The sequence below is a fragment of the Dufourea novaeangliae genome, unplaced genomic scaffold, assembly GCF_001272555.1.
Source record: "Dufourea novaeangliae isolate 0120121106 unplaced genomic scaffold, ASM127255v1 scaffold175, whole genome shotgun sequence".
Taxonomy (NCBI): domain Eukaryota; kingdom Metazoa; phylum Arthropoda; class Insecta; order Hymenoptera; family Halictidae; genus Dufourea; species Dufourea novaeangliae.
The window spans coordinates 388,840-416,245 of NW_015374053.1; the positions used below are offsets into that span (position 1 = coordinate 388,840).

General features: G+C 42.2%; 3 protein-coding genes across 3 annotated transcripts; 1 reads left to right on the forward strand and 2 right to left on the reverse strand.

Moving 5' to 3' along the window:
• Window positions 1-8,928: 8,928 nt before the first annotated feature.
• Window positions 8,929-11,386, reverse strand: LOC107189939. The gene is made up of 2 exons (XM_015578633.1): window positions 11,283-11,386; window positions 8,929-11,108 (listed from the first exon to the last, which is right to left on the reverse strand). Exons 1-2 carry the CDS (start codon window positions 11,313-11,315, stop codon window positions 9,036-9,038), a joined length of 2,106 nt encoding a protein of 701 aa, XP_015434119.1. The 5' UTR covers window positions 11,316-11,386; the 3' UTR covers window positions 8,929-9,035.
• Window positions 11,387-12,206: 820 nt separating this feature from the next.
• Window positions 12,207-13,273, reverse strand: LOC107189941 (protein deglycase DJ-1-like). Its single transcript, XM_015578636.1, has 4 exons — window positions 13,030-13,273; window positions 12,745-12,903; window positions 12,489-12,678; window positions 12,207-12,407 (listed from the first exon to the last, which is right to left on the reverse strand). The coding sequence occupies exons 1-4, from the start codon at window positions 13,261-13,263 to the stop codon at window positions 12,286-12,288; spliced, it is 705 nt and encodes a 234-aa protein (XP_015434122.1). The 5' UTR covers window positions 13,264-13,273; the 3' UTR covers window positions 12,207-12,285.
• Window positions 13,274-13,684: 411 nt separating this feature from the next.
• Window positions 13,685-26,938, forward strand: LOC107190005 (arginine-glutamic acid dipeptide repeats protein). The gene is given in 9 exon segments (XM_015578721.1): window positions 13,685-13,878; window positions 15,066-15,207; window positions 17,362-17,653; window positions 17,656-17,711; window positions 17,922-18,002; window positions 18,112-21,562; window positions 23,795-24,073; window positions 26,263-26,458; window positions 26,563-26,938. Coding segments are annotated over 8 exon segments (4,470 nt in total). The 5' UTR covers window positions 13,685-13,878; window positions 15,066-15,159; the 3' UTR covers window positions 26,630-26,938.
• Window positions 26,939-27,406: the final 468 nt, after the last annotated feature.

A 27,406-nucleotide genomic window follows, 5' to 3' on the forward strand; every position in this document is an offset into this window, starting at 1 on the left:
AGTTTCTGTAGCAATTAATAGAATACCTCTATTCTGACTGATTAGATTAAACATAGACAATTTTACTTTCACACTTTTCCGAAACTCTTAATTTTCCCTTTCTATAATATACCAAGTGCTGTTTTATACAAGAATATAAAAAATTGAGAAAGGAAATTTAGAAATGAGTAGCCGGTTGTCTACACAACGGGTTAAATTGATTTTTTTAAGAACTGAACATACTGGGAGAAAACGGCTTGCAAGAGGAATTCAAGTGTAGTCTGACTTGAAACACGAAAGCAGGCGACATCCTTAAATAGATTACAGTGAATCATCGATGAGTGTTCGAAGGCTCCTCCACACTGAACAGTAAATATTTCATAAACTAATATTCGTATGCAGCTAAAAAAAATATCATTGACTTCAGAATTCCAAGCTCTATAAGTGTCCTAGAACTCATTAAAAAATCAGCGTCGCACCTGGGGACAGCTCTCCTCGTCAGTCCTGATGAGCCTCCGAACAATCATCAATAATTTACTGTACAATTTCAATGCCCGAACGTCGCTAAACACTGACTGCTTTTGCTTGGAGGCCACGTTACCAGAGTTCAAGAAACTGTAACACAGAAACGACAGAGATATAAATGACAAACGACACATACTCGGGGAGCTTTCGCTTCGCACGCAGCAAATCTTTGCGTGAAAAAGATAGCGCGATTCCTGTCGATCGGTTGGATTACGAGGTGAACATGTTCATAATGTATGCGAATTCTATGCTATTGCGCACGTAAAAGAGTACCCGCCCCCACGTCCCTTGATATTCTGTTTCTTCGTTAATTAGATCGAGTATCGATCTTTGTGATTGTACGCACGTGACCGTCATCGATGATTATCGTGGTGCTGAGGGGGAATTCGTTGAATTACGATACACACATGGGCGTAGCCAGGTTATCAGTCAGGGGGAGGGAGGCAAAAATATTAACACATCGACTGGCACAGTGAAAAGGGCTGTACGTAGCCAGACACACTTTACTTTGTTTTTAAACTGCATAAATCGTTGAAAATTTATGCGTTTTGTTAATAGAGGCTGCTGGTCATGCTTCAAATTATACTGCAATATTAAATATTACGCAAAAATTTTGTAACTCTGGGAAGGGGGGAGGGGAAAAATCTAATTTTTTCCGTCCAGGGGGGTGTGTTTGTAGAATTTTTTCCAACGAAACTGTTCTAATACGAATCGATTAACCCCTTGTCACATCGAGTCAGATTATTATTCGATTTCGAAGAAGAGTATTATTCGGTTTTTTTTAATCGACTTGAAATACCACGTTGCTGGCGTTAATATTTAACTTTAACAGTAAAAATATGGTTCGATTAGTACAGAATTCTTTTCGTTTTTAAGAAACTATCGACAACAATGTAATCGTGGAGCCTGCAGACGTGCAGAGAATCGTAGGGCAAGAGGTTAAAACGGGGCGATAATACTATACAAGAAGAATCGAAAACGGTGAATTGAAAATCTGAATAAATACAAGTAAATACAGTAAATCCTCGATGAGTGTTCGAAGGCTCCTCGACACTGATATGGAGAGGTCTCCAGGTGTAACGGTGACTGTTCAGCATAGTGATTCTTGGAAGCTTATGATATTTGTTTCAGCCATATACGGACATTAGTTTATGAAATATTTAATGTTTATATTATATTAGTAAAAAAAAGAGCATTGTATTCATTTTACGGTACAAGTTAAGAATCACAGTATCGATACCTTGACGGTATCGGCTTATGCCTACTCATTATACGCGTCACGTGGCCACACGAGCAATACGTTCTTGTTTTACAATAATCGGGCCGTGGTGTGACTTACATTGTCGCGCGATGATTAAAAACGCCCGACAAAGACTGAAAAACCGATGGATTCTCAACGTTCCTCTATCTTATGTGCGTATACAAGGTGGACGAGGAAAAAGCAACTGTCTTTTGTTTATAGTAATAACGATCCCCAAATGGGAGTGCTTTCACAGCCTGCGATAACGTGTAAACACCGATAATCGTAATCATAAACGCAGATAAATAAATATGAGAGAGAAAAAACAAGAAATAACAGTTCCAAGAGCGATCAAACTCGACACGATTCCATTACTTCATCGAGAGACGAATTATCACACTGTATTCCGTACGGTCGTGTTTGCAAAAGATATTATACATTCTAAAAACGGTTACATATAGTTACGTCGATATTAGCAAAACCGATAACGGCTCGTAACGTTGCGTGCTGCTTGCCGACTGAAGGAGATTACATACCGTCGTTTGAGAATCGAGAGCCTAGGAAACCTTTTTTTTCTTTTTCATCTGGCGGAAATCTACGTACAAGACACACCTGGACCTCTGTTCCCTCTAAGAACTTTTATCGAGTGTTTCCATATCGGTCAGTCGACACGAATCTGCGTACGACCCTTTTAGGGGGTAGGTCACCTTTTTGGCGAAATTACGAAATAAATGGAAACATTTTTCAAGGGCTTTACTCTAAAATGCCTTCTGGTGTATCAAAAAATGTTGTAACTATTATCCTTGTGTAAGTTCGTTAAAAAATTTCTTTATACGCCATAAGGTATATAGAATAAAGCCTTCGAAATTTGTTTTCATTCATTTCACAATTTCGTCGAAAACAAAATTCTGTAACTTACGAATGATTTCCAGGCCTCCAAGGTGGCCTAACCCCCCGTAAGTATCGGAGATCCTGTCAGTCGTAGACACGATATAAACGTAAGAAAACGTTCACCGTACCATACCTCCGGCTTCTTTCAATGTTATTTACCACACGGAGCGGTATCTGCGGCGACACGAAAAAAGGAAAAGAAACTGGTTCACCTTTTTCTAGTTAGAATGCCTAGACCCGTTAGCGATCCTTAGTTACGTAAGAAACGAACCGAGGATCGCGATTCAAGTGATAAATGTGTTCCGTCGCGTCGGTTATGCACGAAAACTCCGGAGAGACGAATCAACGTGGCTGGATTTATACGTAAGTAACATATACCTATATACCCAGTCTTCTCTTCTATGCCCAGACAAGCGAAAATCTCTTGTTCCAAGTAGTTATTAATTCGTATAAATCAGTGTAATGTCGTTTTTGCGTAATATGTCCATTCTGTTGTGAAATATGTGTCACGACACCTCGGAGATCAAAGCGTGCCTGTGTGTATTTATGTGTTCGTGTCCCCGCGTGGTGTCGTTAGAAATGCAACTCGCGCTTCTATTCTTTTAGGTAAAGGCTGTTACGTAACAGTCCCGATGTCGTTGTCCACAGCTTCGAACCGTTTGACACTCGTTTGTTTCGTAAAAATCACTGGAGAGAAAAAAAAATAGGGAAAAACATGAATAAAAATAGCAGAAGGAGGGGAATATAAAAGTACCGAGGACGGGGTGGTGAAAAACGACATTTTCTTACGTGTACGTTAAATCAGCAACCCGGACATCACTTTCACTGGTAGCTCACTTTTCCCTTTTACGACCGATTAGGACCAATCCGTGGAGGAATCGTTGCACCGCCCCAAAACAATATCCAGTGGAGGGGAGGGGATTGTCGCGGTCTAGAAAATTCTTGAAATGTTTGTTCGCCTATTACCATTACCGATTCTAACTTCCCTCGCAGTTGGTGAACACACACACATCCACTGTGCCGCGAAACAACGAGCACTAATCACCAAACAAAGAAGGAACGATGCATAGGCACCGATCATGTTTTGAATTCGACCACCGTGCAACACGATACGACCTGTTGCAATATTTTGTATTTACTCTGCACCTTTGAAGACTATACTTTATGATACACGCTTAGGTTACTTGACCGGCCACTGATCGAAATACATGTGCATCGTATTTCCCCTAACCCCAAACACAGCGATTATATTTTCGACAGATCGCCCGTCCGAGAAGAATCGGAATATCATATAAAATCATATTCGATTGTAGCTATTCCTTCTTTTCCCATTGGAACTTGCGAAACAACGATAGAAGAATTTAATAATATTGTCCTCGTATCGTCCTTCGGAGAAGAATGTTGAGAACAAATTTCTTCGTCGCAATTAGATACCGCACGAAGGCTATTTAATATTACATGAGAATTACACATAATTAAAGGTTAAGATAACAAATCCCATTTTTATGAAAAAAGAAAGAAAAACGCGAGTTTCGCGTTTAAAGGAAATAGCAAAGCAAACTTACGCGAACTTTTGCAAAGCCTTTTCTTAGTCCGATTCCTTGATTTTCACGGTGATGATGTCGTCCGATGTACCCACACGAATCCGTGCATTCCCAGTGAGCTTGTTTTCCGGCAATTTTCGACGCTTGCCGTTTCCTCGGCGGGAAAACTCGCAGGAATCGTTTTTTTTGTCGATGCACTGTACTAAATATATGTGTGTATCTACCTACAACCACGCTGATAGTACAATTGTATTACGTTCCCAGTTGACTGCGAGAGTGGCGTAAATTGGCGGGAGAACGGTCGAAAATTACCGACTCAAGGTAAAGATCACGGAAACAGGAATTAAATGCGTTTAAGCGTTTCCGAGCTAATTGTACGCAAAAAAAAAAAGAAAGAAAAAAGAAACTGAAATTGTACGGACGAAGGGGTACGTCGCGGTAAGTACCCGTTTAACTGTGTCGCGGGACGCGCGTATTATGAACAAGGTCGAGAACGCTTCGAATCGAAAGTTGGCTACCGAAAGGACAGACCGTGAATATTAAACAAGCTTCCGAAAATTCCGTTGATATATGTACCCACGGAAATTCTGCCGTTTCAATGTATGTAACGATACATACGTAAATTTCCTAATGCACCATATATTATGACAATCACCTGTTACGCGCCGCGCACCGGCCTACACTGCACACCATTCTGTATCGTTCCTGAACTTTGATGCACGAATTTACCCCCTCCTCTATCTATCTCTCTCTCTCGCGAGCCCGTATCTATCCTGCTATCGACGAATCGTTCACTTTTCCCGGCGGCGGATACGGAGTTACCGATAGATCGCGCAGTCCCGGTGTCTGTTTACCTACCTTTTCCACGCCGAAACGTGACTGACGTCACAGGCGTCGCGACCGATTTCCCCGAAAGCACACCAGGGGGGGTGGTCACAATTAATATACGAACGGATATAATTCGGGGATATTTACACACCACGCGTAGAGGTTACACCTTCGTGTATGACCCTCGTTGAACGGTCGTGCGACGACTCCTCCGCGACTTCGTTCGTTACAACGTGTTACACGGGGGAACCACTACAGAACGCGATATGTAGACCCCGTAGTCTTTGACTCCTCGGTGGTTTTCCCGTGGAGAGGTTGTGTGCATCGAAAGGGAGAACGGAATGTTGTTCCTAGGATAAACGAACAAGCACAAGGAAAAAGAGAATCGCAAGCTTTCTCGCGACCGAGATTAGCCTCACGGTGTGGACTCGTGAAACGGTAGAGAGAGGGAGAAGGATGAATGCAATTAAATGGAGGAGGATTCGAATGGAAATTATACTAAGTGCGCAAGAAAGTAATACGCGTTCGTGGATATAAAATAATGTGTGTTTGTGTCTGGATAGCGGTGCGGATGATGTTTGCCGATGATCCTTTCGCGGTTTTGCAATGTTTCCCGGTAAGAGAAGGAAGAATTACGATAGCAGTCACGCAAATTACATATGGTATCTGCTTCGACAAGCCTCTACGGCGACACGAGTTAGCGATCGTCCGTTAATGAAAATTTCGCGTAACTGTTCACGTGCGACCGGCGATCGTTTTTTTCTTCTTTAACACACCAATCGCGTTTCACGAAATACAGACACATTGTTACACTTTGTTCCTGTTGCGCAATTCACCTTTAATACCTGTCACTTATTTGCCTCTTTGTTTTAATTGCGACCGACCTTATTCTTGTCCCATCGTTGCCTGCAATTACATCGATAGCATCTTTTCTGGAAGAAATCAAAACACGCAATATGATCACGAATAATAGTTTCTCGATTAGAATTGTTAGTTCGAAATGGATGGTTCCTTTTGGACAAGGGGCACGCGGATGATAAATTCTATTTTGACAGTTTGCTATCTTCAAGTTTATCCGGCGAATATCCCCGTGGCATTTCGCCTGTCATAGGGGCTTACAAAGCACTCGTAGGATCGACATATTTTTCTCTTGCAATTAAGACTTCTCAGATAATGATGACAGTCCAGACTTATTAGGCGATCGCCGAGTCGAATTGCTTCGCGTGCTCTTTTCAACACTCAAATAGCACATGACGCCTTGAAGACGACTTAAAGGCGCCTTAGACCTAAAATAGTCGTAAAATGGGTGTCGGCAAGGCGTCGTGACATTGATTAACGTTTCAGGATTGAAATGAAACATTTCATCGCGGATAGATTTGAGAGTAAACGTACAAATGTAGTTTAGTACGTTTAGTTAAGTAAAGCAACCTGCTGCCGAAAATCGTGTCCTTGTTCGGAAGACAAACTGGTATAGACGCGACTAAACGTATATTTAACTTCCCGTTTGGTACGTCGGCTAATTGAACCGGTATACAGTTTACGCATCTTATTCACGTCTATGATTCGTGTTTAATCCAGTTTAACGCCATCTTACGAATATGTTTTTTCGTTGTGAGACGCGGATGAGTCACCGCATGACCCAACCGTTTTTTTATTCTGCGATCTGATTGGCAGTGAAATAGAGACGAAGGGAATAATATCTCGAGGGTTATTAGTCGCGAGCCGCGATAAACAGATGCGCGAAAACCGATCGTGAAAATGCCCGATAACAGTGTTATGTGTTTTGTTCGTGAGTAGCCGGCAAAGAATTTCACGTCGCGGTTTCCCTTATCTCGAGACGCACAGTCTATTATGCTCCATTATTGCCAATTGTATACACTCGTATAATCTGCAAAACAAATCGTAGATTTCGTGAATTTATTATCAAACCCGTTGCTCGAAATCTAATTCGACTCTTTAAGCTTCGTTTCCACTTCACGGCGCTGTAGCAACGACGTTTCCAACATTCGAATCTGTCGTCCCGTTTCCGATTGCAACAGGCTTCTATTCACCTTCGAACTTTCATGTATTTTAAAGACACAAGGATTTTCGTGTGTACAGGTGTATACACGATGTCTCTTCGTATATTACCTTGTTTGCGTCGTTGACCATCTCCGGGAGATTTGTTGCCGTGTCTCTGCCGGTTAATCGGCCCGCCGGCTTATCAACTGACATTTTAACTTTCTGTGTGGCGCAATTTATGTTTCAGGGAAAGACGGAAGAAGAAAGGAAATGAAGGAGAGAGAAAAAAATATATACGAAAACGATTTACGTAATACGCTCGTCGAACAGTGAATGATATTTATTTTGACGCACCTCGAGCAACAAACAATGGACCGATGAAAAGGGCATATGGGCATTTTTGTATTACTGCCTTCTTCAGCGCAATTGTCCTAACCGATGTATTCAGACATCCGAGGAAAATGAGGTTTTATAATTTTCTTTGTGTCTTTGTTTTTCATCGTAGAATATTTTAATGTAGAAAAAAAGGGTTTTGAATCACATGTATTTTGTGTTTTTTACACGTTCTTGGACATAAATAATCGAGGCATAAACATAAGGACTATCTAAGTTAGTAGATAGGACAAATCAATTAGACTGTTTCCAGAGCCCTAAAAAGCACACAGGGTATTCCAGCTTCGACGAAAATATGAAAAGAACATGGGGCTGCAAACATTAATCGAAAAATCTTGACGAACGCTAATTTGTTAGATAAGACATTTTAACTAAGGAGTGCAGATTAGACGAAGCGCCGTGGAAAACAAAGAAACACGCTTTGTCCAATATTGTATTCCCAGAAATTCTACTCTATCGAACGAATAGAAATTTCACCACGATGTTTCAGATTCCATCGATACACACACCGATCGTGTCGTGATCGTATGCAGTTGCATAATGAGAATATAATTTATTTCACGACGTCAATGACAACATTGGAGGAAATTTCCTTTCCTTTTTTGTTCTTTTTTACACCGAAGGAACCGTAATCGATGGTCGACTTGTTCGTGCGTGAAAAGAACGGTGTATATATATTATACTATTCAGCTTGAAATCTCGAGGCGTTCACTCGAATCACACGCGATTGTTCCGATTTACCTGTTTTCACACGCATTCCTATATATCGTGCAATTTTGCCGTGACGCTGTCTCACGTAACTAACGCGAGTAAATTGCACTTCATAATCGCGCGTTCGTGCGCCTAGATGTATCATAGGATATCAGGGTATATCAAGGTTAATCCAATAGATTCGCATTGGCGTACACGCGGTCCACAGATACACCCAGAGACTTCACCGACGAATTCGGGATGATTTAATTCAATGCTCGCGATCGACGAGGGCTGATATCCAGGCTAATGTCAGCAGGATTGGGTCCGCGCCGGGACAATAATCATATAGGGAGAAATGCTTCAGACCCTCATAAATTCGTTTTTTAACAAAAGCGGAGGGACAACAAAGTATGCACTTTCCAGATTCCACGCCCCCCTCCTCAGTAGTGGGGATAACGCCTGGATAATAATCGTGTAGAATAAGCCAGACGATAATCGAGAGGAGTCTGTACAGTACTATTCCGAGGTTAATAATCGTAATACGAATTAAGGTGTTTGTCGATCTGGGGCGACAACCGCCGGTAGATAGGGTGGATGCACCAGTAAATGAACACGTACCAGTGAACGATACAATATAATATAATTTCTTCCAACTTATTGCTATATAGATTATATACTGGAACTACCAAACAAATAGAAGTTTTTACGAACAATCTATAAATATTTCATTTTATTCGCGCATACTTTGTACAAATGTGGAAATATAGAAAGTGTAGGTATATTTACATAAATCAATTGAATTTTGGAAGAACATCTATTCTGCTTGATGTGGGTTCGAAAAAAAAAAAAACTTTTAGGTCCTCACGGCTTAATAAAGTACGATCCAATGTTTGTCTACATTATCTGCGATTCTCGTGCGGCTAAAAAGACTCTAGTGATACCTAATCCTTGTTATTGTAATTAGTCAAAATACTGTCCATGTCTATCTGGGACAACATTTCATCGTCAGAATCATTTTCAGCGGCACAAAGTATCTCTAACACCGAATTAGGATTCTCAGATGATTTCTTCTGTCCATCTATGTCATTGTCGTTGTTTGAATCTAACGAAGGATTAGATTCGGACGATCGAGGCGGCGTTAATACGTCCGCATTTTTGAATTTCATTAATTTTGATCGTACAGGAAGTTTGGTCTTCTCTGCGCTTCCGAAACAAGATCTATACAATCCGTTTTTCTCCGATTCTGTTTCTTTCGGACATCGATTTATATCCTCCTCGTCTATGTCCATCTTTTCAGTAGGATTATCGCATAACATTTCTGATGTCGCTTCTTCCGTGCGTGTACTCGTAGACACCGGATGTTCCATATCCATTCGTGAACTTCTTGAATTACGCGAAAACTTTTCACTGGTACTCACATGAGAAAATCTCTTTAAACTGTCCACCAAGTTTTTCGATTTTTCTGTACAATTACTTTGTCGTTGTTTATCTTCTTTCTTTGTATCCCTCAGACTTGTTGACGCTGAACAAACGAAATTCGTCGTATTTTGCTTATCTGTAATTTCGTTGGAAGGAACTGAAAAGGAAAACTCTTCTGTCAGATCAATACCTATTGATTCATTTCCGAATGTTTCAATCGAGCTTCCAAACTTTGATATTTTTTTATGAGAGTCATTCAGAACTTTCTGCGATTCTTTTACTAAAATTTTTGAAAAAACTCGATCTTCCCTTGTTGCGTCTGGCTCCATTTCTCCGTTCGAAACGTTTCCCAAGATTGATTCCATGTAACGCGTACGCTCTATTTTACCTTTGCTAGAATAAATGGCTAACAAGCTCGAAGGTGAAATTAGAATATGATATCTATTGGAGACAAGGGACTTAGAGGTCTTTAATAAACCTACATCGTGTAATAATATAACAACATTTGACTCCAGTAAACCAGGATATTTAAGTGGTATATCTCTATGTACAATTCCTTGAATGCTGTCTGTAAAATCCTTCAGAACAATGGGGGGATTTTCATGACTATTATCTATACGTTCTACTACCCCTGCTAAAAAATCAATCTTTGTACAATTGTAACCGTTTGTATTTGCCATCTGTTTAACTGTAGCAATTTCGTAACCTTTCAAAAAATCATTTGGTAAATCGTCTAACATCAATTGCCAAGCCCCTTCTGTAAACAGATCCTTTGTATTTTGAGAGCAATATTCGGGCAAATCGGCTTCATTCGATTCCTTTGTCTCCTCGCTTTCGTCTAAACTATTTAGGTATGAAATAGGAAGAACACTAGCCTCTATGCCATCTGGTAGTAAACCAGCTGGTCCAGGAAATCTTCTGACCAGTGTCATTTTTTTATTAGATTGCGCTTGTGGTGCTTTCATGACGGACTTATTCTTGTGTTCCATAATATTCATAGAATGCTGCTTCAGTAAATTAACCAACAACTGTTTCCTTGAATTTTCATACGAACCTCGCTTAAGGATATCATTGTTCAAATCACTTTTTCTTTGGGCATTTTTATTAGGCGGTTGATGCTTTACTTTAGAAGATTCTTGTTCCTGTATATGAGTGTTGCTATTGCTCTTAGCTTTTAATTCAGTATTTCTTGGGACCAAATTTTTTGTATTATTTTCTATAACTGTACCATCTGTACTCTTCTTTTTCAGTATTTCAAGCACTAAATTTTTCCTAGGTAATTGACTATTATTAGAGCTTTTTATCATGTTTGATTCAGATTGTACCATGTTGTCTCTAGGTGACTTTTGAGAAACATTACTGTTCGACAAATTCTTGTTAAACATGCCAAGAATTAAATTTTTCCTCGATGTTTTATCAATGCATTGTGTTGTAGCTGTGTTAATAGATTTTTGTTCACACCGGTCCACATCAGTGTTGGACGAAAAAACAGAATGATTAGAAACTTCTATTTTACGTCTCTTCAGCTCAACTTCATCCCTATCTGTTGCAAAACAGACAGTATGCGATTTCTTGTCCACATCATTTAAGAAATCCTAAAAATAAATATTGAACATTAATATAAAAATTCCTTTCGCAATTGGCTTTTTAACGACCGGCACTTGCTTTCGATTTATGTATTAATTCAACAATACCAACTAATAATAGAATTATTATTATTGAAACATTTAATCGACATTTCTTGTGAAAAACACTCATTTCGAGCTTACCTGATCCAGATCCCAATCGTCGCTTTCAAACATTTTCTGTTTATTTAAATAGATATTAAAGTCTTATCACCTGTAACTTGCGGTTTCCGAACAATCGCTTTTTATTACGCAAGAAACACCATAATCTGAAAATGTTCCAGTAAACGTGGTTACATTTTGTTTTGATACTCGTAAAATGTCAAATAATTGAATCATTGACAATGTAAGTAGAGAAGAAGATTCGTCGGGAAAACATTTATGCAGATAGAGAGTCCAATCATCAGTAAACCATAAAAGTTTTGAGCATTTACAAGTACAAAATTTTAGAAAAATACACAATGAAATATTCTATTTACATACATACATCGAAGATCAAAATAAATAGTTGTTTACTCCATTCTGATCATTTTACATTTCGTCCAACGCGTTCGAATTGTTTGATTCATTGAATCTGTGTATAAACGATTGTTAGTATGGTGTTTTTTGATTATACAGTATACTCGCATAAGAAATGTTAGAGGGGAATGATTTTATTATAAAAATAGAGATACACGCGAATAATATTGTACTTTAATTCTTTGCATTGTATATAAATTTATCAAAGATCCTATCCGTGATTTAATTCAAGTCAGAATAATATACGTGGCGCCATCAACGGCAAATCCTCCAAGCTATTAGCTAATTAGTACTGTGTTCCTATCACGAGATGGCGCCATCAAGCATTTTAAACGCCCGCTGCATTGCAACAAAAGTCTTAATTGAAAACGTAACGTATTACAATTGTTTATGCACAGTATTGTTTCAAAAGATGTAACCAAGAATATGATACTGTTAGAAAAAAACGTAATCGTATTTTACACTATGTGCTTTCCACTTTCTTGCTCTAGAGAAGGGTAACTGAATGCCAGTGTATTATGCAAAATGCGTATTATTCATCCAATTTAAATACAATCATACAAGTATAAAGATACACTATGTGTAACAGTACATTTCATATACAGGGTACTTATAAACTTTATATTTTTTACTCTGTGTATAACATTCCTTTTGCCACATTGTTCGCAGTTTCCTTATCAAGTAACTTTTCCACAATTGCCAAACCAAAAGCAAAAGCAGTTGCCGGGCCTCTGCTAGTTATGAGATTACCTAAAATATAGCCATATGCATTGTATAATTGTTATAATTGCATGTTTAAAACAGAATAAGATTTAATAAATTAGTCTGTACCATCAGTTACAACTTTATCTTCCAAATATTTGTATTCATCTACCAATTTCTCTTTCATTGATGGGTAAGATGTGAGCTGTTTTCCTTTAGAAATACCATGTGCTTTTAATGCCACTGGTGCTGCACAAATAGCAGCAATAACTCTGTTTTCCTTTTCCTGTTGTTGCAGCAGGTTCCCTACCTCTGCAGACTAACAACATATAACAATAAACTTACAAATTACTTCTTTCTTTTTTATAAATCTCGGCCCACTTACCGATGCAAAAGCTTCCGAGCCACCTAGACCACCGGGTAATATTACGACATCGTATTTTTGTTGAACTGCGTCTTTCAATTTTGCATCAACGCAAATTTTAACGTCACGGCTACATTTTACGCTTTCTTTTTCGGCGAGACCAGCTACAGTAACATCGATCTACAAACAATTTAATTGATATATGTCAAACATGGTAAGAATTTAGAGTAATATTCAACGAGAACAATTTGCGTTCGAATTGAACGCACAAATATAATGTGAGGTTACGTATCGTAGAGAACATACTCCGGCTCGACGTAAAATATCTGTCGTGATTACTGCTTCCATTTCTTCCGACCCGTCAGCAATCAACAAAATAGCCGTTTTCTTCGCCATGTCTACTGTATATTTTGCGTTTACTTGGAAAACCGGAATTCTATAAACTGACTGCGCAAAACATGGAAGTTTACGGTACAGCACAAACATGAATACCGCTATGAGATGAGAGGACAAGAGGATATATGCATAAGTTGTGAGCATCCGGATTCAAGTGATCGAAGTCAACGGTTACAATCGTAATTTAAGGTAACAATCAATTTTTCTTTGCGTTCTCTACTTGTGAATAAGATAAAACCGATCTGGGTCGAAGAAATTCTTTTCGCAATTCAACCAAAGCAACTCTCGCATGAAATATTTCCAACCCAAGTTTCGATTCTTTTCTGTTCCTATATCTGAAATTGTTACATAGTTCTTTTTGTGTACATTCTGAAACGATAGATTTTGAACAATTAAAAATGTTTCAATACTGGAAAGGAATGGTAAGCGTGAAGTGTGAATTTCCGAAATTTGAATTGCCACCAGTAATCCATCGATGACGGGAAAGAAACGGAGGAATGCTCGGAATCGGAACGCACCCCCACAAAAGAAAAACGAAACAAAACGCAGTACAAGATGGCTGCGTTTGGGTGTTGTGGCTACTGATTCGTGTAAGATATAATCGTGCACTGCTCCCGATGGTTAATTTATAGTGAATCGTTAAGGTTGTATCGGTCATCGATCGGTGGTGTAATCGGGTTCGTGTGTAACGCGTACATGTGAAAGCGAGCCACGTTGGGAGGAACAATGCGTGCACGTCGTTGAAACAATTTATCACGGGTGAGTTTGCCTTGAAATTTTATGGCTTTCGACATTATTTTAACGGCTCCCCAGAATTCTTTCGAAGCGCGATCCGCGATGCGAGCAAAAACACGAGCGTATCATTCGCGACAAAGATACAAATAATTCGATAAACTTGCACGTCCCGTTCATGATTCCGCGCACGCACACATCTCGTTTCGAGTTTTCTGCGTACATGACGAAATTGTGTAAATACCTGTACTTTTCGTTCCTGTACATCTTCTTCGCGGGTTGCACACCGATGAGTCAATCAAAGTTTTCTTATGACGTCCGTCGCATCTTGGCACGCTTCGGTTGTGTTACACCGACGATAAAGCGTTTCCGATTTGAGTAAAGCTCATTTATGCCGTTTTCCGCTTTCACCGTGACTCAAGACCACTTCAAGAAAGTAGAAAATATGTATCCACGAATGTATTTCAATGGATTGTTACACGAATGTTGAGTTGCCTTAATGAATTCTACAAGTATGCAAGGTCGAATAAGCGTCTTTTTCCTACAATTCATGCGATTCTTCGGTTAGTCGTATTTTATCGACGTACTGTTAATCCGTATCGAAGATACGAATGCCAATAATTTTCCATGATCGAACGAGAACGGTATTCTGTATTACTTAACGCACTATCGGGCGGTCGACTAAAATTAGTTGTTGTGAAAACTTCCGTAAACGGCCGCTCGTCTAAAAATAGACGTTTCGGACATGCAAATAGTTTGTCTATAACTGAAATTTTCATAAACACGGATGCCACATGAATTTTCGGGACTTTATTGGAAGTTTGAAACATTACACGGAATTATAAATATACGATGATACTTTTGGAAAAATCTTGCCCAAAGTGGGAAACAATGACGCCGGTCGTAGGCAACGGTTTGCGAGGATAGTCGCCGGCCGATAGTGTGTTAATTAGTATAAATTTCATACCATAGATGTTTCGATAGTATTCTATTGCATCATCTGAGGTCATAAGAAATATGCATAGCAATAGGAGCATAAAGAATCTAAAGTATCTGCCTCATTATTCTTCTATCTATGTGATTAAGTTGTGTGAAAACTAGTGTCATAATAACTGACATCATTGTTGAAAAAGGGGTCATTAAGAAAAGAAGCATGTTAGCAGTATGATTTTATGAAATTATTACAAATGTACTGATAGAATAACTATACACAGTTCAGGGGGTGGATGATAGAAATTTACTGAAAGTCCAAGATAGAAGCCACTCAAAACACTGGAGAAAGACGGTGGAGCATTGGAGGAGGGGGAGATGTCTGCCGGCACCCAGGGCGAGATTCGGGTTGGCCCTTCGCACCAGGTTTGCCATATACCTTGAAAACCTTTTTGCTACTTAGCTATATTGCACAATGTACCTAACTCAAGGCTTGTTCTCCTAAGACATGTATTTCGAGTGTAATAGTTTAAGGCAGAGATACAGTCACAGACCCATCGGGTAACTGTGACCTAATGTTGTTGTGTGTTACCTAATATTCTCTGTGGTAATTCACTTCTAGTCCACATGTACCTGTTTGTTTCATAAATAATGAGAATTGGGATAATAAAGTAATCGAGTGATTCGTGTATTGTTTCAAATCGATAGGTATGTATATATATTGTTGTTTGAGTTTTAAACAACTTTACATATGACAAAGATGTTTAAAACTGTATATTGCCTGTAGATTTACTATGAACGTTTATGGTAATGTATGAGTACTGTCGTCATATATGGATTCATATGAAACAAAACACGTTAATTCCTCCGACCTGAAATCGAACGTTTAACGTTCCGATGTGACTATTAATGAATGACTATTTTAAGATGCGGTTTCCTCTGTTATATCCGGAATGAAAAATAAGATTGTTATACCTTGATTGCCAAGACTGAAGTTCGATTTGTATGTAGAACAAACTTCAGACAAACACTTTTCTTCGTCTTCTAAACGGATGACCGAGCTCAGCGATAGTAAGAATTTTACGAATTGCAAATGTAAAACTAGAATAGACAGAATTTTCGTACGGTATACGTCCACCAGGTCGAAGGGATTAAAGACTGTTTAAGAAACATTTGCTGGAAAGATTAACATTTGATTTCGATAGAAGACTATTACATGTATATTAGTTTTCATTCATATTGAGACAATTATATTTAGTCGCTCAGTTCGTGTACCTGTCGGTTGAAAATCGAAATACGGATATGCCTGGGCAATATGTTACGTACATACAATCTGGGTAATGTAGATGTTCTGTTATTTTCAAGGATTATTGGAAACATGCATGGCGTGTATCTAGTTACAGGTTTAGAGCAATCGAGACATCATTGTTTCTTTATCGTTTCAACTTCACATTCACAGAATCTTTGTTTTCATTAATTCAGTTAGAAAACCTTGTGATATCTGCCTGTATTTGTACATGTTGGGAGAGGAGTTGTAGCCTCGAATAGCAAAGAGCAGGCGCATACCTATTTCTCTGATCAATTCTGTTGTACGTCGATGGTTCAAATAACAATGATAGTTATTCTTTAAGCCGATACTATAATCACTCTTGTGTATTTAACATGAACGATCCCAAAGCCGAAGTACCATGCCTCAGATAATTACTACCTTGAAAGACCCTGGATATGATGCGAGTTATTATGATGAAAGATTTTTATAACAGTATATATTGTAGGGCAGTACTATTGCAGTGTATAAGATTGTTTTTCGTGTTTATAGTGGTATTCAGTCACGGTGAAATTGCAGAAACATCATTGCTCTGCAAACAGAATTATATATATACATACATACGATAACCCATTGGTTACTTGAACCATCTATGAGTATATATAATGTTGCGACTGAAGTACTGGAACCGTAATATAAACATATACAGATACCTGAAAGACACGTCTCTGTATTTCTCTATCGTCATACTCTGTGTGTAAATGTGTTCTCTATTTCCAATCCTGTAAATATCATGTAAATTTCTTTTGTCCGTTTGTGAAACATTGTGACTTTTCTGCTGTCCGTTCATTGTCATTTTCATCGTACGCGTTTATTCATTCCCTTAAAAAAAAAAAAAAACAATACATATATACGTGAATGTGCTTTTGTTCGCTACATTAACTTTAGCCATACATAGCTTTTATCGTGAACGTGAACATAACTAATGTTATTAAATGTAAAGCCAAATAACATGGTGTATAATAGTAATAATAATCGTACATTTGTTCTTGAATTCTCGTTTCTCATGCTTATATTTATGATCATTAGTTTGTACACAAACAAAAAAAAAAAAAAAACACATTAAAGTGCTCTCAAGCTACTCTTCTCGTGCCAGTAAATGTGTAACAAAAGGAACAGAATGGGAAATAATATTGTACTGGCTCGTGTAGATTTCTCGAAAAAAGCAAGCCGGAGTATAGGTGCGTACAAAACTAACTCGCTTTTTTGGCATTGGTTCCTAACCACGCACAACCCCGAATGTTTGGGTACAGGAGTTGGTTTCTTGTCAGGCCCGTTTGCCTGAGTATCGGCCGGGTATACCTCCCGGAGAGCTGCTTCCTGATCCAGAGTTTTCGAAAGAACGAGAAGAGCTAAGATGGATTCCAGCTATGGCATTGGACGGGGATCTTCTGATGTACCTGAGGGCAGCACGATCCATGGCTGCGTTCGCTGGCATGTGTGACGGAGGATCCCCGGACGACGGTTGTGTGGCTGCATCCCGAGACGACACGACTATCAATGCCCTGGACATATTGCACGACTCTGGCTATGATCCAGGAAGAGCATTGTTAAATGTCCCGTACCGAAAGGCATCGATAAAAAATGGTCCGAAGAGGAAACTGTAAGTGGAGCCGTGATAACAAAAATACAAAATTACAAATTCGAAACTCTCTCATCTGCTGTCGAGATCCGTTGTGATCGCGCGTTGATTCATTCCGTATGCGTTTTGTGTACCGTTACACCGTTGAATTTTTGTAAATTATTTTGTATTAAGACGATTACCCCTGTGGTGGGGGATTCACGATTAATCCGTCGCCGTTCTGTCTCGTAGAAACGGTTTGTCAAAGGGCTTCGGCAATTTGGAAAGAACTTTTCGAGAATCAGAAAGGATCTTTTGCCCCACAAAGACACGGTAAATGAACGTCCACGTATATACATATGTACAAAGAAAGTAGTCGTAGATCGGTGATTGGTGGAATATTATATCGAGGACTGTTTTTCTTTATTCTTTTTCTTCTTAGCCGGAGTTGGTCGAGTTCTATTATCTGTGGAAGAAAACGCCAGGCGCGAACAATAATCGACCGCACAGGAGACGACGACAGGGATCGCTCAGAAGGATTCGGAATACACGTAACTCGAGAGCAGGCACGCCCAAAGAGGAAGTCCCAACGCCGCCCAAGGATACACCGCCGGCCAGTGTCAGTCAGAAGGAGCCGATCTCAGAACCGGAAACCGTGCCCGTTGGTACACCAGCCAGCAATAATCCCGGCGGCGAAATTAGTTCTGTGACGGAGGACGATAATTCGGAGGAGGACAGCGATTCCCGGGACACGAATACAAACGGAGCGACCCATTCCTGTCAGCATTGTTTCTCGACGAACTCGAAGGACTATCAGGTAGCTGGAAAGGACAGGCTGTTGCTCTGTACGGAATGCAGAATACATTTGAAGAAGACCGGAGAACTACCGCCCGCACCTCCGTATCTCTTCCGCCCGGTGCCCGCGGAATCACCAGATAGCCCAGGGAGAATGCGTACAAGAAACAAGGCCAAGGAAACGCCTAGACCTGCAAGACCTCGACGTACAGGTGGAACGGATACTCCTGATCAAGAGAAGCAACAGCAGCAACAACAACAACAACAACAACAACAACAACAACAACAGACACCGGATAAAAGTAAAAAGAAGTCCTCCAGTAAGCCAGAAACGCCGAAGAAAGGTCAGAAACGGCCCCAAACGGATGACGCGGACGAGGACAAGGAGTCTCAGAAACGTAAACGCGGCGAACGTCCTGAGAGTCCCTCCGAGTCGCTCACGACCGATAGCAATTCTCTCATGGATGAGCCTGAAAGAGAGGGAGAAGGGGATACAAACGAGAATCAACCAACGCCGGTCACAGTGCCGACCGAGGAGCCCGTGAGTCCTGCTGTTACCACGCCGGAGGAACCGTCGGAACCGACGCCAGTGTCTACGCCTGTCCCGCCGCCGATACAAACATTGCCGATATCCGTTCCTGTTATTCACACCTTGGACAAGAAGCCGTTGTTGGATGAACCGGTCGAGACGAAGGATCAAATAGAAGATGTACCGTTAGCTATGAATCAGCCGTTGAAGTTGGAACCGTTGCCGATTATCGAATCACCGATGTCGCCGTCTAACGAGGACATGAAGGAACCCGAGCAGCAGCAGCAGCTCAATCTGAGCACGTCGCAGCCGTTGAGCATGAACGATATGGGTCAAACGATGCCCCGGAATCTCTCTCAAACGATACAGAACACCGGTATCTGTACGTCGACCGGCTCGCAGAGTATACAGAGCTCACAGATCATGTCGCCGACGCAGCAAGGTCTACCGTTGAACATGCAGTACACGTCCGCGGTGACGCCCGTGCAGAATGTACCGCAGAATCTGTCGCAGAGCATGCAGATGCCGCCCGGCATGCCGCAGAACATGTCGAACGCGCAAACCATGGGACCAACGGCGAATCTTCGTGGTCACGCCGAGAACCTGTCGAACCCGCAGAGTATGCCGCAAAGTATGCCGGGACCGCCGTTGAATTTAAATATATCACAGAGTATACCAACGAATATGACGCAGATGCCGCAGATGCCTAGCTCACCGCAACCATTGGGTTTGACCGTGATGTCGTCGGACAACAGGATGTCCGAACGGATGGCCGACGATCGTTTGGCTCCGGAACGAATGCGCGACAGCAGGATACCGGACAGAATACCCGATCGGATCCAAGAACGACAGGAGAACATCGAGTCGGACCGGAACGAGCAGAGTAATTTGTTCCAGCCGATTCAGCCGACCGGAATGATGTCCATGGAGAAACCGTCCTCCATGTACAATCTGGCGGGTACACCGCCGATGGAGCCGCAGAATTTGAAGATCAAACAGGAGATCATACCGCCGGAACCGGATCCGCTGCAGAGCTTGAAAGAGGTGAAAGTACCTGGCTTCCAGTCCGGCTTTCCGGGACCCAGTTTGGAGAACATTAAAAAAGATCCGGACAGTTCCAGTAAACCGCCCACGCCTAGTAAACACTCGATGACTAGCAATCAACAGGTGCCGCAGATACAATCGGTGGCCGCGTCCCCGACCCCGTCGCTACCGCCGCCGCCAACGTCTATTCCACAACCGGTGATGCATCCGGCGCAACAGCCAAGCCCTCATATGGCGCATCCGTTCCATCCGCATCATCCTCTGATGCATCACTCACTGTTTACCGCGATGCATCCGTATCATCCGCACGCCTATCCAGGATACGCTCCTGTGAGTGGATACCCATCGTTCCCGCCGTATCCGTACGGTCCAGTGCCCCACGCGATACCACCGCCGTCGCCGCAGCGAAGTCAAGAGAGCACCACCATGATGACCGCGCATCACTCCAGCACCAGTTCGAGCGTGACCACCAGAGAGGAAGGGGAGAATCTTATCGCGACGCATCATCACTCGTCGAGTATGCACCAAGCGACAGCGTTACACCACGACAAGCTATTGACCATCTCGTCCCATAGTTCCCACAGTCACTCGTCGTCCCATAGTTCGCACAATACTCAACGTAAACCGTCGTTGGTCTCCGCGACGTGTTTGACGTCCAGCAGCTCGGCTCATCATCATCACAGGCCACCGCAACCGCAACCGCAGGTTCTCGCCCCGGAACCGAAGATAGAGCCCGATCTGGTCGAGCAAGATCAGGAGGAACCGCCTAGTCCTCGAGGGCCGTCGCCGGAGCCGCGAATCGAGGACTCGGAATGCCATAGATCGCAGTCGGCAATCTTCCTGCGACACTGGAACAGAGGTGAAAACAATTCCTGCACCAGAACCGATCTGATGTTCAAACCGGTACCGGACTCGAAGTTGGCCAGGAAACGAGAGGAACGCTCGAGGAAACAGGCGGAACGGGAACGGGAGGAACGTGACCGGGCGGCCGCCCAGCAAGCGAGAAAGATGACCACGCCGGAGAAGCAACCGGAGACCTGTAAACCGCCCAGTAGAGGACCCCTCGAACCTGTAGTGTCACCGTACGACAGGTACGCGGCCAGGCCCGGTTCGTACGCAGATACCCCGGCATTGAGACAGTTGTCCGAGTACGCAAGGCCCCACGCGGCGTTCTCGCCGGCCAGGCATCCAGCCCCACCGGATCCCATGTTGCATTACATGTACAGCCCAGCGGCGAGGGAACGCCTGGAACTGGAGCATCTGGAACGGGAGAAGAGGGAACGGGAGATACGGGAGCTACGGGAACGGGAATTGAACGACCGATTGAAGGAGGAACTTCTGAAAGGGACCCCAAGACCAATGCCAGCGCCGATGGATCCGCACTGGTTGGAGATACATCGTCGTTACGCCGCCGCTGGTTTAGCACCGGGACCCTCGGGACCGCCGCAAGCGTTACACCAGTTCGGTCTTTACGGTGCGCCGCCGGGGCCGAGTCAGCTGGAAAGGGAACGTTTAGAGAGACTAGGTAACATTTATACAACCGTTCCCCACCCCCTCCATCCGAGTATGCATATCTTTCTTCTCGCATCGCGGAATGAACACAGAAATGATTAACTACGATTCTAAGTGATCGAATCTATAAGCAATAGGGCCTTACTACTCACGATAGGGATAGGAGCGAGATAGTGGTCGTTTCCGGATGTTGGCTGCAGCTGCAGAGTACAGTGAATCTGCGATGAGTGGTCTCGAAGGCTCCTCGGCACTGGAGAGGCTACCCCAGGTGGAATGGTGATTTTTTAACGAGCTTTAGCTTGGAATTCTGAAGCCTGTGATATTTTTTTTCAGTCGCGTGTGATTGTTAGTTTATGATATATTTCATGTTCAGGTGCCGAGGAGCCTTCAAACGCTTATCGAGGATTTACTGTAACTATAAAATGCGTTGTTCGCCGAGGATTGTGACCAGAGGGCAGGCCGTTGCCAAGACGCACCTCCGTTACTGCCCGCTGCTCCACTGTACTCTTTAATGTGCACCACGAGATAAATTAACCCTTAACTACTACGGTGGAACATGCAAACACGTTAACTCTAGTGGTGTCGTCTGATGTGTAATTAAGGGTATTGTAAGGCTTCACCTGACAACAGACTATACTGTGACACTTGGCGTCATCTGTTACTTGAGAAAACGAAATTATGACACTTTCTTATGTACTGTTTGGGAACCAACGAGGTATAGGAGTAGAAGAATTAAGGTTCAGTGTATTTTTGCGGCCCACATTTTTTGGGAGTCAACGCTCCGTTACCATTTCAGTGTCGCTACATACCGTTTTTATAACGTAGACTTACCGTTTTCCTAACGCAAAAGTTACTGCAATTTTTAAGGTGTTGGTACTACAGACTAGGTGGGCTGCCAAGTCCTGTACGGTGACAAGTCTACTCTATGGCTATTACGAATATTCGAATCATTCGAATAGTTACAGTTCTAGTCTACTCCTATACCTCGTCTGTGGTTGGGGTAACTCCAGAAAACCCCACCGAATAGCAGTTAAGGGTTAGACCCCGTCAAAAAATCCATTCTCGGACGATCGAGTCTCGTGTTACGATTTTTTTTTTGTTTGTTAACGGAGACACGTTTTGTATACACTCGCCGTATTGGTACTCCATGCATCGGACCCCCGAGCCGGTATCAGGAGACAGAGCGATTGTATACGGAACAGCGCGGGCTGACTACTGGTTGCGTATCGCGTTGTTGCGTGTATTTTTATACATATATGTATATATACGAAGACGGATGGTGTTCAGTAGTGTACGCAGCCACCAGTCGGAAACGTCGTACGTGTCTGAAAAACGGAAGTGTGCCGCAATAGAAAGAAAAATTCGTTTGTCAGGAGAAAGATATAATAGTCGTCGGCTAGCGTTAAAGGTACGTTTTCACGTGGCAGGTAAATCGTGGACTTTTATACGGTCATGTTACATTAAACATTGTTCCATGACTTTTGTCGTCGTACAAATCTAAATATCGTGTTGTTCCTTGACATTGTGGCGGTTACTCCCTGTACTCGTTACCAGAAGGCTTCGGAGTTTTCCCTATATACAGGGTGTCCTAAAATAGTTGTAATTCCTTGAAAGGGGTGATTTGAAACAATTTTTATCCTTCGTGAAAAAGTTGTTTTTCGAGGACTTCCAATTATTTTGGGACACCACGTATACCGCCTTCAATCGTCTATCAAACATCCCCATATCTAAGGCGCAAGGTCTGCTAGGTGAGCCTTAAGGTAAATTTTCATGTGATAGTAAATCATAACTATTATGACACTTATATGACCTTTATCGTTATGAAAACTATATGTCACGTTCTAATGACAGTAGTTTTCATTGTCGTATAGTGTCACAACAAAAGTCAATGACTTGTACTGTCACGTGAAAACGTATCTTTACTGATCAATCCAACATTCATTTCTATCTATCCGTCCTTTAACTTCCAAAAGCACCCCATAACACCGGTTTACAATTTCTCGCAAACACAGTGTCACGCGACAACGGAAAGTCATACGACGATTATTACCCCGGATAGCACAAGACGCTTTGAAGACGTCCATTTTACGGCTATTTTAGGTCTAAGGCGCCTTTGAACCGTCTTCAAGGTGTCATTGGACGTCATGTGCTATCTGGTACTGTCACGTGAAAACGTACCTTAAAGAAGTACGACATATAGAGGAGAGAGAAACAGTATGTTTGATCGAGGCGCTGTCGGGTTTAGGGATACCGACTGCAGCCGGCGGGGGGCCAGCGGGTGGAGGGGCTGGCCATCCCGTTGCGGCTCATCACCACGGCCAGCTGGACGAGCGACTGGCTCTAGCTGCTGACCCGATGGTCCGGTTGCAGATGGCTGGCATTTCGCCCGAGTATCATGCTCACACTCACGCGCATACGCATGCGCATACGCACTTGCACTTACATCCGGGACAGCAGCAGGCCCAGCAACAGGCTCAGCAACAGCAGGAAGCGGCTGCGGCTGCAGCTGGATTCCCCCTGCCTGGTAGGTCCTACCCTAATCAGGATAAATCTGATTCGAGTACGCTCCTACACGAGACGATCGTCCCCTTTCACCGATCGCCCTCATTCGAGAATTCGTCTTTTTCGCCGAAAACGCGTGTATTATTCACAACGAGATAAGAAACAACGCGTGTGTAAAATTTGTCTATATATATATATATATATACTTATTTACAATATATATATAGACTTATTGTCAAAGTACATTTCATTGGTCGCGATCATCTTCTGTGAACAGAGTCGAGGAGAGGGGGGTATACAGTCACTCGAAGCTTTGAAAGGACTGTTTTTTTTTCGACTTTTGTTATTTAACCCGCGGCATCGTAGTTTGTTGCTGTTTTATTTGTACCTGTACATGTTGGCTCACGCACTGTCGATAGAGTTATACACGTACAGTAAATCATCGATTAGTGGTCGTAGGCTCCTTGGTATTGACAAGGAGAGGTAGGAGTAACGCTGTCTTTTTAATGAGGTTCAGAGCACAGTGATTGAGCGTGGAATTCTGAATCCAGTTGTATTAGTTTCAGTCGAATATGGCTATTAGTTTATGAAATATTTAATGTTGAGTGCCGAGGAGCCTTCGAACACTCATCGATGATTTACTGTATGTATATATGGGTATAACTTTGTGTATTCAAACAGTGTATACAGCGTTCTAGTAATTTTGTTTTTTTGTTTCGAATTACTGTACAAGGATCCATAATCTTGAAGCGTGTTGTTACCGTTTTCGATTCGTCTTCGGGGTAGGCTGTGATCGGTAAAGCGGTTGATCGCGTGTGAGCGTACTAAAAAAAAAGAACAAAGAAAAAAAAACGTGCTTCTCATTCGATCCAGTTTCTTAACATCAGAGTTCAGCTAAAACGGATATAGTCATCCTTTAACTATTATACCATTAAGAGCTTACTTTACGAGAAATCGAAATTCAAAAGACAAAAATTTTTCTCTGCGGCAAACTTTTTTTGCAAATTTTTCCTATCGCTTCTCTTTGTCCGTGGCTAATTGTGTGTTTAACTTGGCGTCAAGCTTCTTTCGGGGTGAAGGTACAGGCGAGACAGTCAAAAAGAGAAAAGAAAATACCGAACAAAAACCAGCATAAGAACAAAAGAAAAACGATCCCACGAACCGGTTTTAGTCGCTTGAATTACTTCCTTTCGAGTAATGTGCAAGTGCGCGCGAGTAACGCGAGTCGTCTATTGTATGCGTGTATGCGTGTATGCGTGTATTAGATCGAACGAAAACACGACGCGTGCTGTTTCGCGATACGTAGAATATACATATATTCCTTTGAAAAACCCGCGCGCATAAAAACATACGGCCTAATTCATCGGAACACACCTGTGTATGTACAGGGTGTTCCGAAAAGATTGGACAATCCGCAACATGCGTATTCCTCGTGCGAATACAAATCGAAAAATCCTTTACCGTTTTGTAATCCGAAGCTGTTTCCGAGATGTTAGCAGTTAAACAAACTCCAATCAACTGAGCGGTGGGCCACACGTTACTGGCCTTTGGCTTCTTCACTGTATCTGCGCGCAGGTGTGACCAACCGCTTAGTTGATTGGAGTTCGTTTAACTGCTAATATCTTGGAAACGGAGCTTCGGATTACAAAACGGTAAAGGACTTTTCGATTTGTATTCGCACGAGGAATATGCGTGTTGTGGATTGTCCCTTATTTTTGGGGACACCCTGTATATATATATATATACATATAGGTTCGCGATTATTGTCATACATCATCGTCGCAAAAGTAAAAGAACGATTGCCACTATCAGCAACTGTTGTTCGTTCCTTTCGGTGCATTCGGGCCGTGTGCGCAGACGCTCACAAGGAAAGGACTGTGTCCGATTTGGATTTTAAGACACTTGATAATGGTAAAGATACAAACAAGAAAGATAATAAAATAATTTCGGGGGATGACGTCTGAACACTCAGTGTCGTTGACCCTTCGAACCCTCTCATCGATGATTTACTGTACATATATCATAATTGTTCACCGATATTCGTACACACGACGGGCCACCGAAAGGATCGAACCGTTCTCACGCTCTGTCATTGCATGCCCATCGTATTATCTGTAAATTCAAGGGCTTGATAGTCTTTTAAGAGGACACGCGTTTATAAAACCTAATCATCGTGTACACGTCTTGACTAATATCTTCTATGGTGTGCAGCGGCGGCCGGCGCGAATTATCCTCGACCGGGGTTAATGCCACGTGACCCAGGATTGGCGTTACATCCGGCGGAACTGCTCGGACGACCGTACGCGGACATGGCGGCCCACCACGAGCAAATGCAGCGCCTGATGATGGAACGTGATCGATTCCCGCCTCACGCGTCCCTGGTCGCCCATCACGAGGAGTATCTAAGGTTCGTCTTTTGAAATCCGTAACTGGATGCCACGAAAATCACTAGTTTACGCTTTTCTTTAAGTCGAGAACAGTGTAACGGACTAACCAAAGGGTGTTTTTTAGACAACAGCGCGAGCGTGAGCTTAAAGTTCGCGCACTGGAAGAGGCCGCACGTGGATCACGACCCTAAGTGTAACTCTGTATTTATATTATTCTAACGGATTTATCCTTTTTATCAATTAGGGAGACCGCGAACAAATTTTTTTTGTTCGTCTCGAGTCTCTCTCTCTCTCTCTCTCTCTCTTTCTGTCTCGATTAACCAGTGATTTTTATTTGCGATTTAAACGAGTAACTGATAGGAGATATACGACGAGGGTGTGTGTGCGTGTTTGTGTGCGAGGACCCGTTGTCACAAGTCGAACGAGATGGGAGAGAGGGGGGGGATTACTGATCTTACGTTTGGAGGATCAGATATTATTTTTACGGTTTCTTAGATGTGTGTGCGCGTGTGTATAAAGGTTTCCCAAAATAGTTGTAAGTCCTTGAAAGGGGTGATTCCTGAGGTGATTTGAAACAATTCTTTCCTTGTCGAAAAAGTTCTCCGAGGCTTTGTTAACGAGATATTAACGAAAAACACCGACCAATCAGAGCGCGAGTCTGCCGATTGGGCACTGATTAGTCGATGTTTTTCGTTGATATTTCGTTAACAAATCCTCGAAGAACTTTTTCGCTAAGGAAAAAGTTGTTTCAAATCACCTCAGGAATTACCCCTTTCGAGGACTTACACCTATTTTCGGACACCCTGTATACACGTATACATGTATCTAAGGACTATACAGAGACAAGGTAAAAGGAAAACGTAAGGATTGTTACGTCACACCTAACATTTTAGTGTAAATACGACCCGCGATACAGAACTATTGGAAGTACAGTGCTAGGCATTGGTCTAGCGCTATAGAGGAACGAA

Excerpts from the sequence above, each read along its gene's own strand:
- LOC107189939 (XM_015578633.1), bottom strand. The coding sequence starts at position 11,315 with ATGTTTGAAAGCGACGATTGGGATCTGGATCAG. Across the intron at positions 11,109-11,282 it reads ACGATTGGGATCTGGATCAG|GATTTCTTAAATGATGTGGA; the intron begins GTAAGCTCGAAA and ends ATTTATTTTTAG.
- LOC107189941 (XM_015578636.1), bottom strand. The coding sequence starts at position 13,263 with ATGCTCACAACTTATGCATATATCCTCTTGTCCTCTCATCTCATAGCG. Across the intron at positions 12,904-13,029 it reads ATATTTTACGTCGAGCCGGA|ATCGATGTTACTGTAGCTGG; the intron begins GTATGTTCTCTA and ends AATTGTTTGTAG. Across the intron at positions 12,679-12,744 it reads GCTCGGAAGCTTTTGCATCG|TCTGCAGAGGTAGGGAACCT; the intron begins GTAAGTGGGCCG and ends ATATGTTGTTAG.